The sequence below is a fragment of the Dicentrarchus labrax genome, unplaced genomic scaffold, assembly GCF_905237075.1.
Source record: "Dicentrarchus labrax unplaced genomic scaffold, dlabrax2021, whole genome shotgun sequence".
In the NCBI taxonomy this organism is placed as follows: Eukaryota; Metazoa; Chordata; class Actinopteri; family Moronidae; genus Dicentrarchus; species Dicentrarchus labrax.
In genome coordinates, this window is record NW_026136704.1 from 7,524,270 (window position 1) to 7,537,960 (window position 13,691).

Below are 13,691 nucleotides of genomic sequence, written 5' to 3' on the forward strand. Positions count from 1 at the left end.
ATTATGTACTCCTGTGCTTACCCCACTGTGTCATGTCCAAATGTCTTCTGTGAAAAGGTCCCATCACACAGTCTACGTGACTATATAGAGCCGCTTCTGTCTATGTAGGCAAACTCGCCTCCTTGTCAGACTCGTTGACCTCATACATTGCCTGTATGACGTTGACAACACCCAGCTGTAAAAAAGAAGGGTGTTAATTTAGAGCATTATTTCTTGGTTGGAGGATTATGATCAGTCTGAAAATTCAGCGGGAGAGCTGCTACCAACTTCTAGAAATCTCCTCTGAAAGATTCAACCACCCACTCAATTCAGCCTAGGATTCTGCTTTTATGGAAGACGCTAGACACTTTAGGAAATGCCTGCATGACCAAAGTGCTGCCACAGTGGAAAAGTGGGTGTGTGTGTGTGAAGGACAGGGAGTGTCTCCATATTTGGTGTGTGTGTGTGAATTAAAAAAAAAAACTATAGCCCAGTTTCCCTTATTAACTTAATTTTAAAGCCTGTTGCTTTAGTCTTTTGTCTCTCCGTCTAACATCTGTTCACAATGGAAACATCTCACTCTGCTTTGGTCTGGTACACATGGACACACACACACACACACACACACACACACACACACACACACACACACACACACACACACACACACACACACACACCCACACACCCACCCACATATTGTGGTGATTCAGTTAGCCCAGAGCTGTGAGGGCAGCAGCAGAGAGGAACACTAAGTAGGTTGCAGAGAGAAAGAGGAACAGTTTGACTGAGTGTATCTGGCCCCTGGGAACCCCCTTGTGTCAATATAGGGCTGGGCCACCATAAGCTGACAGACTAGCTAGCTATGTCAGAAAAAACACACACACACACACACACACACACACACACACACACACACACACACACCTCTCACATTCATTCACTCTCATTTATTGTAATTCCTCCTTACTGTGACACTTTCACCATCTGTCACCGACTTCCTGCCTCTCATCCTCTTTCTTGATACTTCTCTTTAGGCGTATTTCTCTCTCTCTTCTGCCCTCTCGTCTCTGTTTCCCGACTCTTGTTTTGCCGCCCACATGGCTTGCATTCTTTCGCTCTGACATCACAGCCGCCCTGCACTGCCATTTATATTTTCTCTTCTCTTCTCTTTTTTTTTTTTTTGTCTAATTCTCTTTGGTCCCTTGCCACATTTGCCAGTCCTGGATCCCCCGCTCCCTCTCCTCTTGACATATTTGTCTCTTTAAATATTTGCAAGAAACCATCCAGGTTGTCTGGTTTTGAAGGCTGATATAAGACTAAAGCAAGCGATTGTGAATATCTTGCACCAATGTGTTAGTGAAAAGACTGGAAAATGGGAAAGGAGAGTGAGGGGAATAGTGTGGGAGAGAGGGAAAGTAAAAGGTGAAGGCAGGAGATGGTGATGGAATGTCAGTCTGGCTAATATCAAGATCTTGTTTGCACCAGTGTGTTTTGGTTGGTGAGGGATGCATGCAGATTTACAGCGACTTTGAGCGGGCATTTAATGGTTCGAAGTGGCACCTTGAGACACTTCGGGTGTCCTGTTCTTTGATTTGTAGCCAGTGGGTTAAGGTTTGATCTCTCTCTGGTTTTCTCTGGCAGCTTACACTGAGAGCCAAGCAAAGAAAGGCCAAAAGTTCATGCAATATTTATTGTTAAAGCTATTGTAATGACTTGTATTATTACTGATTACAAGACTGGCTATAGTGGAAGAACCTGTGGAGGCCCAGGAAGAAAGCCAGGCCTGCAGGAAAGTGACAATACACAGACACAGCCAGAGAAAGACATGCAAGGACAAGATTACAGAATAGTGCTCATGATGCTTTACAGTGTTTGGAGGGATGCACAGAACTGACAAACCTTACTTACCAGTTAGCTTTAGAGCTGATCTTATTTCCTTACTTTTAGTTAATGCTCCTTTCATTGAGATTTACACATGGTTGTAAGACCGTATAAGCCAAGGATCTACCGGGGACAGTGTGATATTGATAGATTATTGGACAGTCTCTCATCACATAACAGCTAAGTTGACCAATAAGCCAAAATTCCCCCAAAACTAGGTGTGTTCCTTTAACTTATAGCCCAGCTTAGAGGCGCAGACATATTGCTTTTGGTTGAAATCCAGCTATAGCGTAATTCTGCCCAGTGGGACTGAGGTTTTAGATGACATGTAAGACGATTCTTGAGGATTTTGTAATAGAGACGGGTGGAGTCATCATATGGACTGTACTTTGGTCAATGTTCTTATAGAGGTCATTACTGTAGAAGGGAGTTTAGTTTTATCAATTTCAACTGATGGTACCAAATGTAAACCTTTTTTATTTTGTTTTCCCATCTTGTCTCTACTGTAGATGTGCTAACTTTGACATATTTTACTATCTGCTGCTTTTCCATTACCGTTCCAACCCTAACCTTCCTGGCGTCAGCGATGATTTTTGAGCATGGAGCTATTTAGCAACAAGGTCTCATGCTGTACTACTGATGTCATAACCTCTCAGCATCCCTGAGGCTGAGTATTCGTCAGTCTGATGAAACCTTTACAGCATAGGCTGAAAATGGGCCCATCCAACCTTGCAATCAAGGGTGTGCTCAATATGATGCAACACTGCGCCACTGATAGAGAGCTCATCCCAGAAGCTTATAAGTCATGTTAGAGCTACTGCTAATTCTAGGCTTTCACTGATTTAGGATTTTGAAAGGTAATACTTGTGCAGCTTATAGCAGATACTGTATTCATTAATTATTAATTTAAACTAAAGGTACCATGTGGAGTTTTATTGTGTAAAAAATGTTTTGTTACTTATGTTTACATTCATTGTTTCTTACCAAAGTGCATTGTGTGTATGCTAGAGGTCTTACAAACATAGAATGCATTCCTGTCCTCATAAAACATTTGCAAAGTTTCTTAGTAGTCGCCCCTGAATTGTATTGTAGCCCATGTATCTAGATACATGTCAGATCGTATTGGAAGGGAGAGATGTGTGTCCTGCACGATACAAACCAAACAGGGATCCACTCATAAGAACACTGCTCTATAGTACTACTAGTGGTCAAAAACTATATAGGGTATCTTTGGATAAGAAGATGAAGCTTGGATGTCACACTGGCTGGTGATATTTATTAAGGATGCACCATATTCAAGTATATAACTATAATTTTAAGAAGTCAATAGTTCTTCTCTCTTATGAGTAAGTGAATGGTATTTATTTATAGATATTGTCACTGCTCGTGGTTTGTTAAATGGAGAAACAGCATACTTAGCACAACATATTTAGCATTGGTCTGTTAACCGTGTTGCACATGCCAAAATGAGGAAATCCTGTCTGGGAGCAGTATGACACAACTCTATTAAGCAATATTTGGTGCACATGAGTCATTAGTATGGGCACAGAGTTTGACTTTTTGAATTAAACATGTCCAGGACGCTGTGATAGCAGAGGACGTGGAAATTGGCACACTGCATTGTGGGTGCCACATGTGATATTGTAAATATTCGCCCACCAAATAATCAACGAATGGTCTAGAAATAATCATTCTTTAGCTGTATTCGCTCAAGCTGTAATAGAAGACAACACTGCAGATGAGCCTTTTACAGTCATTGCAGTGCAGTACAGTGCAGTTTGGTAGTAGCTCCTAATAAATACGGCAGATTAGTGTGGCATGATGTTACAGGACGGCACATTCCCAAGCCTTATTTCTGGACCGCATGGGCAAAAGACGGAGAGTGGAAAATTTCTATATATATCCAAGATAACTCTGAACACACTTTGCTGGAGAGGAAGTGACAGAGGAAAGAAGAATTTTAGGGGAGGGGAAAAGAGGAGAGGGAAAGAGAGGTAGCAGGAGGAGAAAGTCAAGTTCCCATTTTTGATTTCCCACGGAGTCGAGGTCACATGCATTTCCCTGAAAGTGGTCAGTGGGATTTAAGCTTTTTTTTTCTTCTTCCCTCAATCTAAACATGATGTTTAATTTGGTGTTTTCCCCCAGTGTGTGTGTGTGTGTGTGTGTGTGTGTGTGTGTGTGTGTGTGTGTGTGCGTGTGTGCGTGTGTGCGTGTGTGCGTGTGTGCGTGTGTGCGTGTGTGCGCGTGTGCGCGTGTGTGCGCGTGTGTGCGTGCGTGCGCTCGATAGAGAGGCAAATAAACATAGAGCTTTCAATAGGAAGGAACCAGAGCTATCAAGCTAATTATATCATTTTTTTGGCTTCTTTTAATGACCCAAACCTAAACACGCACACATTTGGGTATATTTGGAGTATTTTGTAATCTCTGCAATCATTAACCCCGTAGTGACCTCACCTCCCTAAGCAAATACAATAACGAATCTGATGGACCTGCTTTGGCCCTGCCGGCTGTTTGCATATGGCTTCAGAGCCTGTAGTTAAGAAGCTCCTTCGCTGACCAAATGGCACATATAATACAATGTTTGTGTAGTTTCCATGGCTTTATGCCCCTTCATAGTGCTTTTATGTCATATCATTTATAGCCTCAGAACTATAAAGACAGATTGAATATTCTGTATTGTAGCCTCAGCTGGTGTGTGTAGGCAAGAAGGGCTGTCAGGCGGTTTGTGGGAGGAGAGGACATACTGTATCTGGTACCAGTGAATTATTAGACTGATAATAATTTATTATTCTGTCTAATATATATATATTTTGGCTCATTCTTTTGGTGTTCCTGAATTCCGTTCCAATCTGTGGTGAGTCCACTAAACTTTATGGAGTTAACTTTTGATGGAAGAAGAAGTGGGACAAGAAAAGTGGATAAGAAAGGGTTAAAGTCTGACAGCTGACTGAGATACTGGTGGTCAGATACAGCCCCTCCTTCCTCCAACTCGCTGCAAATATGCTGCCTCAGCATGAGCCTGCAGAAACACACACACTCAGACACACACCTTTCCAGTTTGCACACTTGCCAAAAAGTCAGTTTTAACCGGAGAGACATCAGCACAGACGAATAAACTAATAAATCTAGCTGATATGCTGGGTGTTTAACAACTGCGACCTTCTATCTTCTCTTGTATCTTTGTTTCCTGCTGTCTGTCCAGTGTATTCTCACACAGTGGTGAGAGAGAGACACATACACACAGACAGAGGGAGAGAGAGCGTCTGGAAAACATTACTCAGATTCCTGCAGCAGGGGCTCTGATTATACTGGCGATGAAGAGAGAGAGGGGAGTGAGAGAGGGGGTTGGCATCAAACAAGGTGTATAAAGTTTAATCTCAGACACTGCTGAGCCCAGTACAACGTGTGTGTTTTCTCTCCGTCACTCCGAGCATACAGGGAGAGGGAGATGGAGTTATTTTCAGGCATTTTGATGTCTGCCTCAGCAAAAACCTAATGGCTCCTTTTTGAGTTTCATTTAGATGGGGGTGACCAGTAGAGGGCAGTGTGGAAGAGTGTGTGTTGCTTTCCCAGGGTGTGTTCTCCTATATTGTCCCTGTAGTAATTATTTGACTAACGTGTAATGAACCTTTTTGCTGCGGTCCACCTTTAATGATCCAAAGAGCTGTAATCGTAATCTTTTGCTCAATTTACCAGTTACTGTTTTGTAAAGAACCTTTGTGCTAACTGAAAGACCCTTAAAGGATGGTTTTCTTTGTATTGAGTGGAGTGCAAGGAAGCATTAATAAAAGACCTTGAATGAGACTTTACCTCGGGTACGTGAGCCTCAGAGCTCCCTCTTTTCCAAATTCCCACCAGCTTTTAGAATTCAATAAAAACCCCACTGGACAGACACAGCTCTCTCTTTTTCAGGTGTATGATTAAGAGAGCTGAAATGGACCTAAAGACATGGAATATGTAGTACCAGTAAGCCACTTGGATTGGATTTATGGGCCTATTCTCTTAGATCAGCAGGAAGGAGCAGGTCATCCTAATGAGGCCTATAAAACCTGGCTTTCCTGCTGTTGCTTTGCTCTTTGAAGCTGCAGCTTGTAGCCTCTTCCACCATAGATTACAATGTCCCACTTCGTCCAGCATCAGGAACTCTTGAGGTCTCTTTCATGTCTGAAAGCCTTTCAACAATATGTTGGTTTCATGTCTGTCCATAAACTATATATTGTAGTGTTTCTATCCCTACTTTTTTTTAATGAAAGGAGATATTGCTACCACAGACACCCGTCTCTTACACTCACAGTCCCTGGGAAGTCCCCACAGTCCCTCAGGAATATACCTGATTTTTTCATTGTCTTGGTATATTAAAGGAATAGTACAAGATTTTCAGAAATGTCCTTATTGGCCTTTTTGCCAAGAGTTCTGTCCCACAACTGTCCCAAATTCTACCTTCAACTGTCCCAGACTTGACAACCATTGTCCCAAATTAAAGTTCTTTTTTTCATTCTACATGACAAACATAGTTAACAACTTTGTTTCAGTAACTTTCATCACTTTGTTGACTCACTCCCGTCCAACATGGAAGTTCTGCGAGTTGTCCCCTGCATTTATATCTGAATGACAAATTAAAGTCCTCCTAGGTGTTTCTCCACAATCAGTTTTCATTATTCTTTTAGTCGCTAGTTGAGTTATTGTTTCTTGTTTATTTATAACTGTTTGATCAATAAATGCATCAGTGCAAATGCAAACCTGTTTCTAATGGGTACACAGCAATGGAAATGTACAGAAATGCTTTTGAACATTATTCATTGATTCATTATTATACAAACTCCCTACATGCACATTTTGTATTTGAAGTAGAAAAAAAAAAGCTTACAAAATGTAAAAAGGGAGGGAGAAGATCAAACAAACTATTTAAATATTTACAAGCTCAAACTAACTATGTACATATAAGCTAAAGGAACACCATAATCCACAGATCTGGAGAGAGAGTGAGAGTAGGTCAAATGGGACCACACCGCATCCACTGACTGCCTGTGGACAGGGAGAGACATTGACGCTGTTGACACAAGAGCTGTGCCGGATTCATAGGAATCAATTACAATACAATATATTTTTCGGGGGGTGGCTGTGGTGCAGAGGCAGAGCAGGTCGTCCGCTAATCGGAAGGTTGTTGGTTCGATCCCAGGCTCCTGGTGCAACACGTCGAAGTATCCTTGAGCAAGATACCGAACCCCCATTTATTAGTGAATGTGTGTGTGAAAGGGCGATTGTGCCATGTAGTGTAAAAGCGCTTTGAGTGGTCGGAAGACTAGAAAGGCGCTATACAAGTACAGGTCCATTTACCATTGATTGTATGCCTATATTTTCCTATTGGTGTCCAGTTGCTTTTTAGAAATGAAGTCGCTAAGAGGATCTAAAAAGTCACTTTCATTTATAATGATATGATCCCAGTCCCAGAATGTTCCCACACATTGTGTCTTTGTGTCCCAGGTGCAATTTTTATTGTATCTGGGACATCCTTCATTTCAAGTGCTGTCTGTCCATTACATATGAACATATAGACAATAGATTAGCTTAGCATAAAGACTGACAATGGGGAAACGGCTAGCTTGGCTTTGTCAAAGTGTTTCTTCACAAATCCATACAAAAAGCAAAGTGTTGCAGTTTTTCTCTAAGAGGAACTCTGCACCTGGCTAGGCCAGTTTTTACAGTTTTTGTACAAATTAAACACAAGATAGGGTGGTAGTTTGTTTTTGTTTCTTTTGGACTGAGCCCAGTGAGCTGTTTCTACCTGATTTCTCTTTGTTTTTATGTTAAGCTAGACTTATCATTTCCTGCTTCAGCTTCATATTCTACAGACAGACATGATAGTGGCATTGATCTTCTCACCTACTCTTGGCAAGGAAGCCAATAAGTGCGTTTCCCAAAATGTCAAACTACTCCTTTAAGTTAGGGCAGCACAAGTTCAAATGGCATTCTCACCCTCAACAAAAAACCAAAGTAAGCAGACACTACACACTATCCCTCATTAATGTCTGTGTATTAGTCCAGCAACTGTAGTGGAAACTTGTCTTCCTCTTTGTTCTCAGCAACACACGCCCATTGCCTGCTAAGATGTCAGTTGTTATTAGTGTTAACAAGCAGATGCATTAGACTGCCGAGGCCTTTGATCTGCAGAGTGGTGTGTATGTGTGTGTGCAACTCTGGTCTGGAGCGATTACACTCCCTGTAATGATATTGGACTAATGATGGGAAGTCCTTGTGCATGCATGCGTCCATCATTGTATACGTGTATGTATGTATGTATGTGTGGGTGCGTACTGAGGGTGTGAGCTGGATGCAGCAAGCATCAAGAGCCATATTTATGACAGTGGGACTCTTGGCTGCTGTCTGGTTTCTGCTTCAGCTTGTAAATCGCAGAGTGGGGGAGAGCAGGGAGTGAAGGAAGAGAAGAAAGGGAGGAGGGAAGGAATAGGAAACGCGTTTTGCTTACATAGATGATTATTTATTGGCTCATGCTGCATTTACTACTTACGAGTTTCCCTTTTTCACCCAAACACGCTCGGTTGCACACACACTCTTTACCCCTTTGGCATCAGGACAAATTATTCCTTTCTCATCCTTTTTTCTCTCCAGGGGTGGTTAGGGCCAGATGTGTGTGTATGCATATGATTTGAGTCTTGTTAGCTCTCTTTCCCTTCTCTTAAGACCAGAGAGAGCAAGAAAAGGGGGAAAAATTTGAGGAAGTATGGTAAGTTTTTTTAGCATAAGTGGATTGAGGAGAGGGCAACAGGGAAGAAAAGCAGAGAGAGAGAGAGAGGGAAGGAGGGGGGTTGTGTGTCACCTAACACAGGGACTATTTCCTCTGGAGGGAGGGAGAAGAAAAGTGGGTGAATGAGTGGCGAGCAAGGGAGACAGAGTGAGGTGTGTGCGAGCAGCAGTAAGAGGAGAAGCTATGGCAGCTGGGTCTCAGGACGGAGGGGAGAGCTTCTAAAAACAAACCTTCGGCTAAATAGTGGTGGGACGCGGCGCTGGAGGCCACATTCTTATAGCTGGATTATAGCCGCGGTGGGAGAGAAAAAACCCTGTCCCAAAATCACTCGAGAGCAGGGCAGGAGCCATGAAGTACAGACCTTTGGTAAGACATCCAGACACGCGTTCGCCTTGCAGAAAAAGTCAGTCAGAGCGTGGGGGAATCTGGCCCCTTTTTTATGGTTTAGGATTAGTCAAGAGTCTCTTATCTACGCACGCAGGTATGCATACAAGAGTGTGAAAGGTGAAGAGTTATGTGTCAGGCTGTGGAAGTGGGGGATGGAGTTTATTGGAGTGGAAGAGAAAGTTTTTAGGAGCTGCTTTAGTTGTATCTACTGTGGCAGTGGAATTGTGTAATAACCTTGAGAGTGTGCTCTTGAACTTCAAGGACGCAGGTGAGCGAGGGAGAGGGACAGGTGAGCTGTGCTGTTCACCTGCACGTCTTGTTTACCTTGAACTGTTGTTACCCACTCTCCTTGATCTCAGCATCCTTCTTCACCGTGACTCTGTATTTGTCGTGTTGATGTCAGAGCTATTTGATTGGGAACCTATTTGATATCCGAGAAGGTGTGCCCTCATCGCTGTGTGTGTGTGTTTGCACTGCCCCAGGGCGAGGCAGTCACATGGTAGTGTTGTGTGGTCGGGCAGCATTCTTTGGCATTCACTGAGAGTGAGAGTGAGCATGTTAATGAAAAGAGTGTGTGATGTATCTTAAATCAGACTTTAAGACCTCCTTCTTGGATGTGAGTGTTTTCTCTTGCCGATAATAGAATCTGCTGGAACTTGCTCCTCAGCAGTTACACTTGTATAGAGCTATTTACCCTCACATTTTGGCACATGCATATTCATCCATAAGGATTTGATCAATTTTTACGAGCCCTCTCTGCTCCTACAACAGCGTGTGTGTGTGATGAGGACAGAGGACGGACAGATTCGTCAGGAGAGTACAATGCGAAGAGAGATTCCTGACACAGTTGTCATTGCTGCCTGCAGGGCATCTGCCTTCAGTTCAATAGGTAGCTTATGTTGGGCTTGCCTCACTCTCTCCAGGCTATCCAATCCAGTCACTTTCTAGATTGCATCAAGTCTAAGTCGCGATGAAGTTGAACAAGTGAGAAGCTTGTGAATGGCTCGGTGATATTGCTTGTTGTACCTGGAATACAAACCTCATGACTTAAAACCTCCAAACTGTTTCTTCATGGAGTATCGTTGGGGTCGGGTAAGTTAGTGTTACTAAATTCCTGCGTGTAACCGACAGACTCATAAACATAACAAAGGATTAATTTGTGATTTGAAGGTTAAAAGTAAAGTTACTTACCCAACTTAAACTGACAGAGTAAATGATCCATGTCAGTTCACTTTGAGCTAACGCTTCCTAAGGTTTCAGTGTTCAGTTTTCAGTGTTGTTTCAGCCTGCTGGAAAAGCTCCTAAGGCTGAGTGAAACCAAGATGAAACTCAGCTGCCTGTCCTAGATGAATGAAATCTCTCTTATTATTCCAGTTATAGCTTTTTTTGTGTGCCACTACTAATATGAGATGCTTTGTATCAGTAGTTTTGGGTGTGTGAATGTTTAATTTTGGATTTAATGGTATAGCAACATTTCAGTCCTACACAAGGATATATTTGTCCTGTTTATTTTATTGTCGTAATAAGTGATGCAAAATGACAGTTGTGAGAAAATTGGGATACTATAATATGAATCCACAGGAGGGAAGTTGTCCGCTCACTTGCTCCCTGCCCCTCTCCAGGGAGATCAAAGTCCAGGCTAAGCTATAGAGTGCCACATCTGGAGCTGGTAGGAATGCAGCAGAGTGGCGACTTGCTCAGGAACACTTAACCATGGTGGTTTCCTCAGTGAAGCAGTGACCAAATATGATATATGAAGTACTCCCAGACTCCCAGCTGCTGGTTGTGCTGTTTTTGCCCACATGTCCTCTCATAGGCTGGTTCATTTCTGCAGCCTGCGGGAGACTCCGCTAGTTCGTCCCACCTGTCTGACTGCTCTGCAGAGCGACGCCACAGTCTCTTGGGATGGAAATAAACATGCTCACTGCGAAGCTTGGAGGGCCGTTTCCATGGTAATCATAACCAAAATGTTAATAAGCTTGGGTCCTGTGCAGGTGTGGAATGGGAAATGCTTCAGTTCAGTTATTCACCTGCGTTCACCTACAGCCCACAGAAACATAGGGCATTGTCTTCAAATGAAAGTCAGAGGAAGTTACCTATGTTGGAATGCGCAGTGATTTGTTGGCCACTTCCTTTTACAATAAAACCTGTGGTTGGCTTGTGGTCCCATCAAAACCAACAGGCTATCATCAGCTCTTGCATGGCTTCTGTTATCACACTTTGCATCACTGCATTTTCACAAGGCCTTGTCATGCCATGTCTCCACAGGGTGTCCACAGGCTCTGAAATCCAGTTATCTGTATTTGAGGCTTCAGAAAGTCTTAAATATGATTTGATGATGATTGATTATAATTGACTGGATTTCTAAAGTTATTGTTACTCGTATATGCAGTTTTCAGTCTTACCTTTAAATGTGTTTTGGCAAAATTTTTTATTGATCATTCCATAACTACAAAACAAAACTGACAGGGAACCAATAGTTTTCCTTCATATCCTTCCTACTTTTTTGCCAGTGTGGGTGTAAAATGGGTCTTAAATTGCATTCATACTGGTCTTAAAAAGATCTTTAAAAAGTCTTAAATTCAACCTGTTGAAACCTGCAGAATCACTTCATGCCCCTTTCTTTCCACCAGCTAGTGCAGAACAGATGAGAGAAGAGGAGAAATCAGTGCCAGACAACTGATTCATAGTGGAAAAATGTAGAAAAAGGGCAAAACATTCTGAGAGTAGCTAAGCATTTCTTCATCAGAACCACACGCCTCACTCATTATAGATCTTACACAAATCATGTGAAACAGAAGTCAGAAAAAGTCATTTTTTTCTCTAACAGGACTGACTGCTACACTCCTTTTGCATATGTAACCTGGATCTTTTACATGCGTAAATATTGAACTCCAGTTGGTTTCAGTGCACTAGGGCCTCATTTGTTTATTAGCTCTTTGAATCCCGTCCGGTCTGAAAAAGACATACTACATGCAAACCTGTTATATGCGTCTGTGAGCGGTAAATCAACACATTTTTGAATTTGAAATATTTGCTCTGGAGGGAGTGTTTCAAACTGCACACAAATACCCCTGATAATGTCATTATGAGTATCTTAGCTTGGGTTTGAGGTTTACAATTTTTAACCGAGAGCCCCGCCCCCAATTACTTACTATAATAAAAGACAAGGAAAGGGATATACTCGTGTAATCTTTTTTTTAATCATTTTATGGCTTAAATGACATTCAGCAGAATTGTTGTAGAATAATTGTCTATGGACTATTTACTCTACCTTCAAATCATTTACGTGTACCTTTCTATACTAGGTTTTAGCTTACTAAAAAATCTATGCAAGATCCACCGCCATCTTTTTATTTATGGTTGCCATGGAAACACACTCTAAAATTAGTGGTGAACACATACAGGTTTTTAGCTCTTAAACGTAGAGGACAAATAAACTGTGTAATTGTTTTCGGACAGAACTAATGCTTTTGCCGAGTTTGTATAAAGTTCAGTGAAGCTAACACTTAGATTGGTACTTGACTGATATAAAGTATGTGCTCAGTGTTTGTATCAGCAGTGACACAGCAGCACTGGTGCAACATAGGCCAACAGAAATATGCAGAAAAGGGGAAAAGTGTTAAAAACTTGTGTTACTTGCAAGTTTAGACGGGTGTTATTCTCATTATCCATCCATGCTTCCATCATGAGCACTGTATGGTGCACTGAAAGCAGCGGGTTAGATGAGGTTTACATAAACAGTGTGACATCTGAGCTCTGTGCGCGCACCTGAGGCGATGTAAAGGTCAAGCTGCTATTGTTCACAGGCTGGCTGGATGATCAAATCCCTCTGCTTTCTCCCCCTTTCTAAGCTTCTCTTAGATGTGGTCGCATTTTCAATCTGTCATTTGAAAGAGGACAGAGGCACGAAGGGGAGGAGAAAGCACAGGAATAACAAACCTAATATGTGAAGAACTGGTACAGAAAACATGAGATTGAAGATACAGTGATTAAAAAGGGTGGTGGACAATTCTAGCTGGCATGAGGGACAGTTATTATTGTTATGGATCAGTTCTTGGAGGTGCCACTTTACATGCTGATAAACTGTAGTGGTCTAGCAGCAATTTTAAACAAATGATATGAGTATAGCTCTAATCTCTGTCTACTCCACATACATAGTCTTGGTCTGGGTATCAAACCTTAATTATTTTCTGACAATGTGTCTGTAGCACAAAGTATGGTCTGTCAGGTACCGCCCACTGTACTAACTGTCAGCTGGAACTGTCAGTCTTGTTTACTTGTTCTTTGATCAGATAGTTCCTTTTTATTTTGCCAATGTGTTTTGTTGAACATACATGGTTATATTTCTCAAAATAAGGTCAATAATATTTTATCTATATTAAAACTCAGATATCATATTGGCAATAGTATAAAAAGACTAAAAGTCAGCAGCAAGCAGCTCTGTGAGGCTGTGCTCAGAGCTAAATGCTAACATCAGCATGCTATAATGCTTCAGCAGGTGTAATGTTTACCATGCTTACCGTCTTAGTTTTGCGTGTTAGCGTGCTAAGATAAAAGTTTAGAGAAATACTCAAAACTGGATGTTTTTAGGCTGACATACTGCGCCAATACTTGGCTTTCAATCACTATTAATTGCTGATATGAATAATGTGCTGCAGTTTTTTTTTACATA

The 13,691-nt window shown here is 41.9% G+C and overlaps 1 protein-coding gene across 5 annotated transcripts in view; it reads left to right on the forward strand.

Moving 5' to 3' along the window:
• Positions 1 to 13,691, forward strand: part of LOC127361914 (unconventional myosin-Ic) — a 58,183-nt gene that overhangs the window by 17,347 nt on the left and 27,145 nt on the right. Inside the window, exon 1 of one of the 5 annotated variants that reach the window (XM_051397073.1) lies at positions 8,798 to 8,995. The exons of 2 other annotated variants lie outside the window; for them this stretch is intronic. In XM_051397073.1, coding sequence (XP_051253033.1) covers positions 8,978 to 8,995 — 18 coding nt within the window. In that variant the 5' untranslated portion in view covers positions 8,798 to 8,977. Of the gene's footprint in view, positions 1 to 8,797; positions 8,996 to 9,934; positions 10,109 to 10,871; positions 10,969 to 13,691 lie in introns of those variants that run through there. 2 more of the 5 variants (XM_051397072.1, XM_051397074.1) reach the window with 2 other exon arrangements.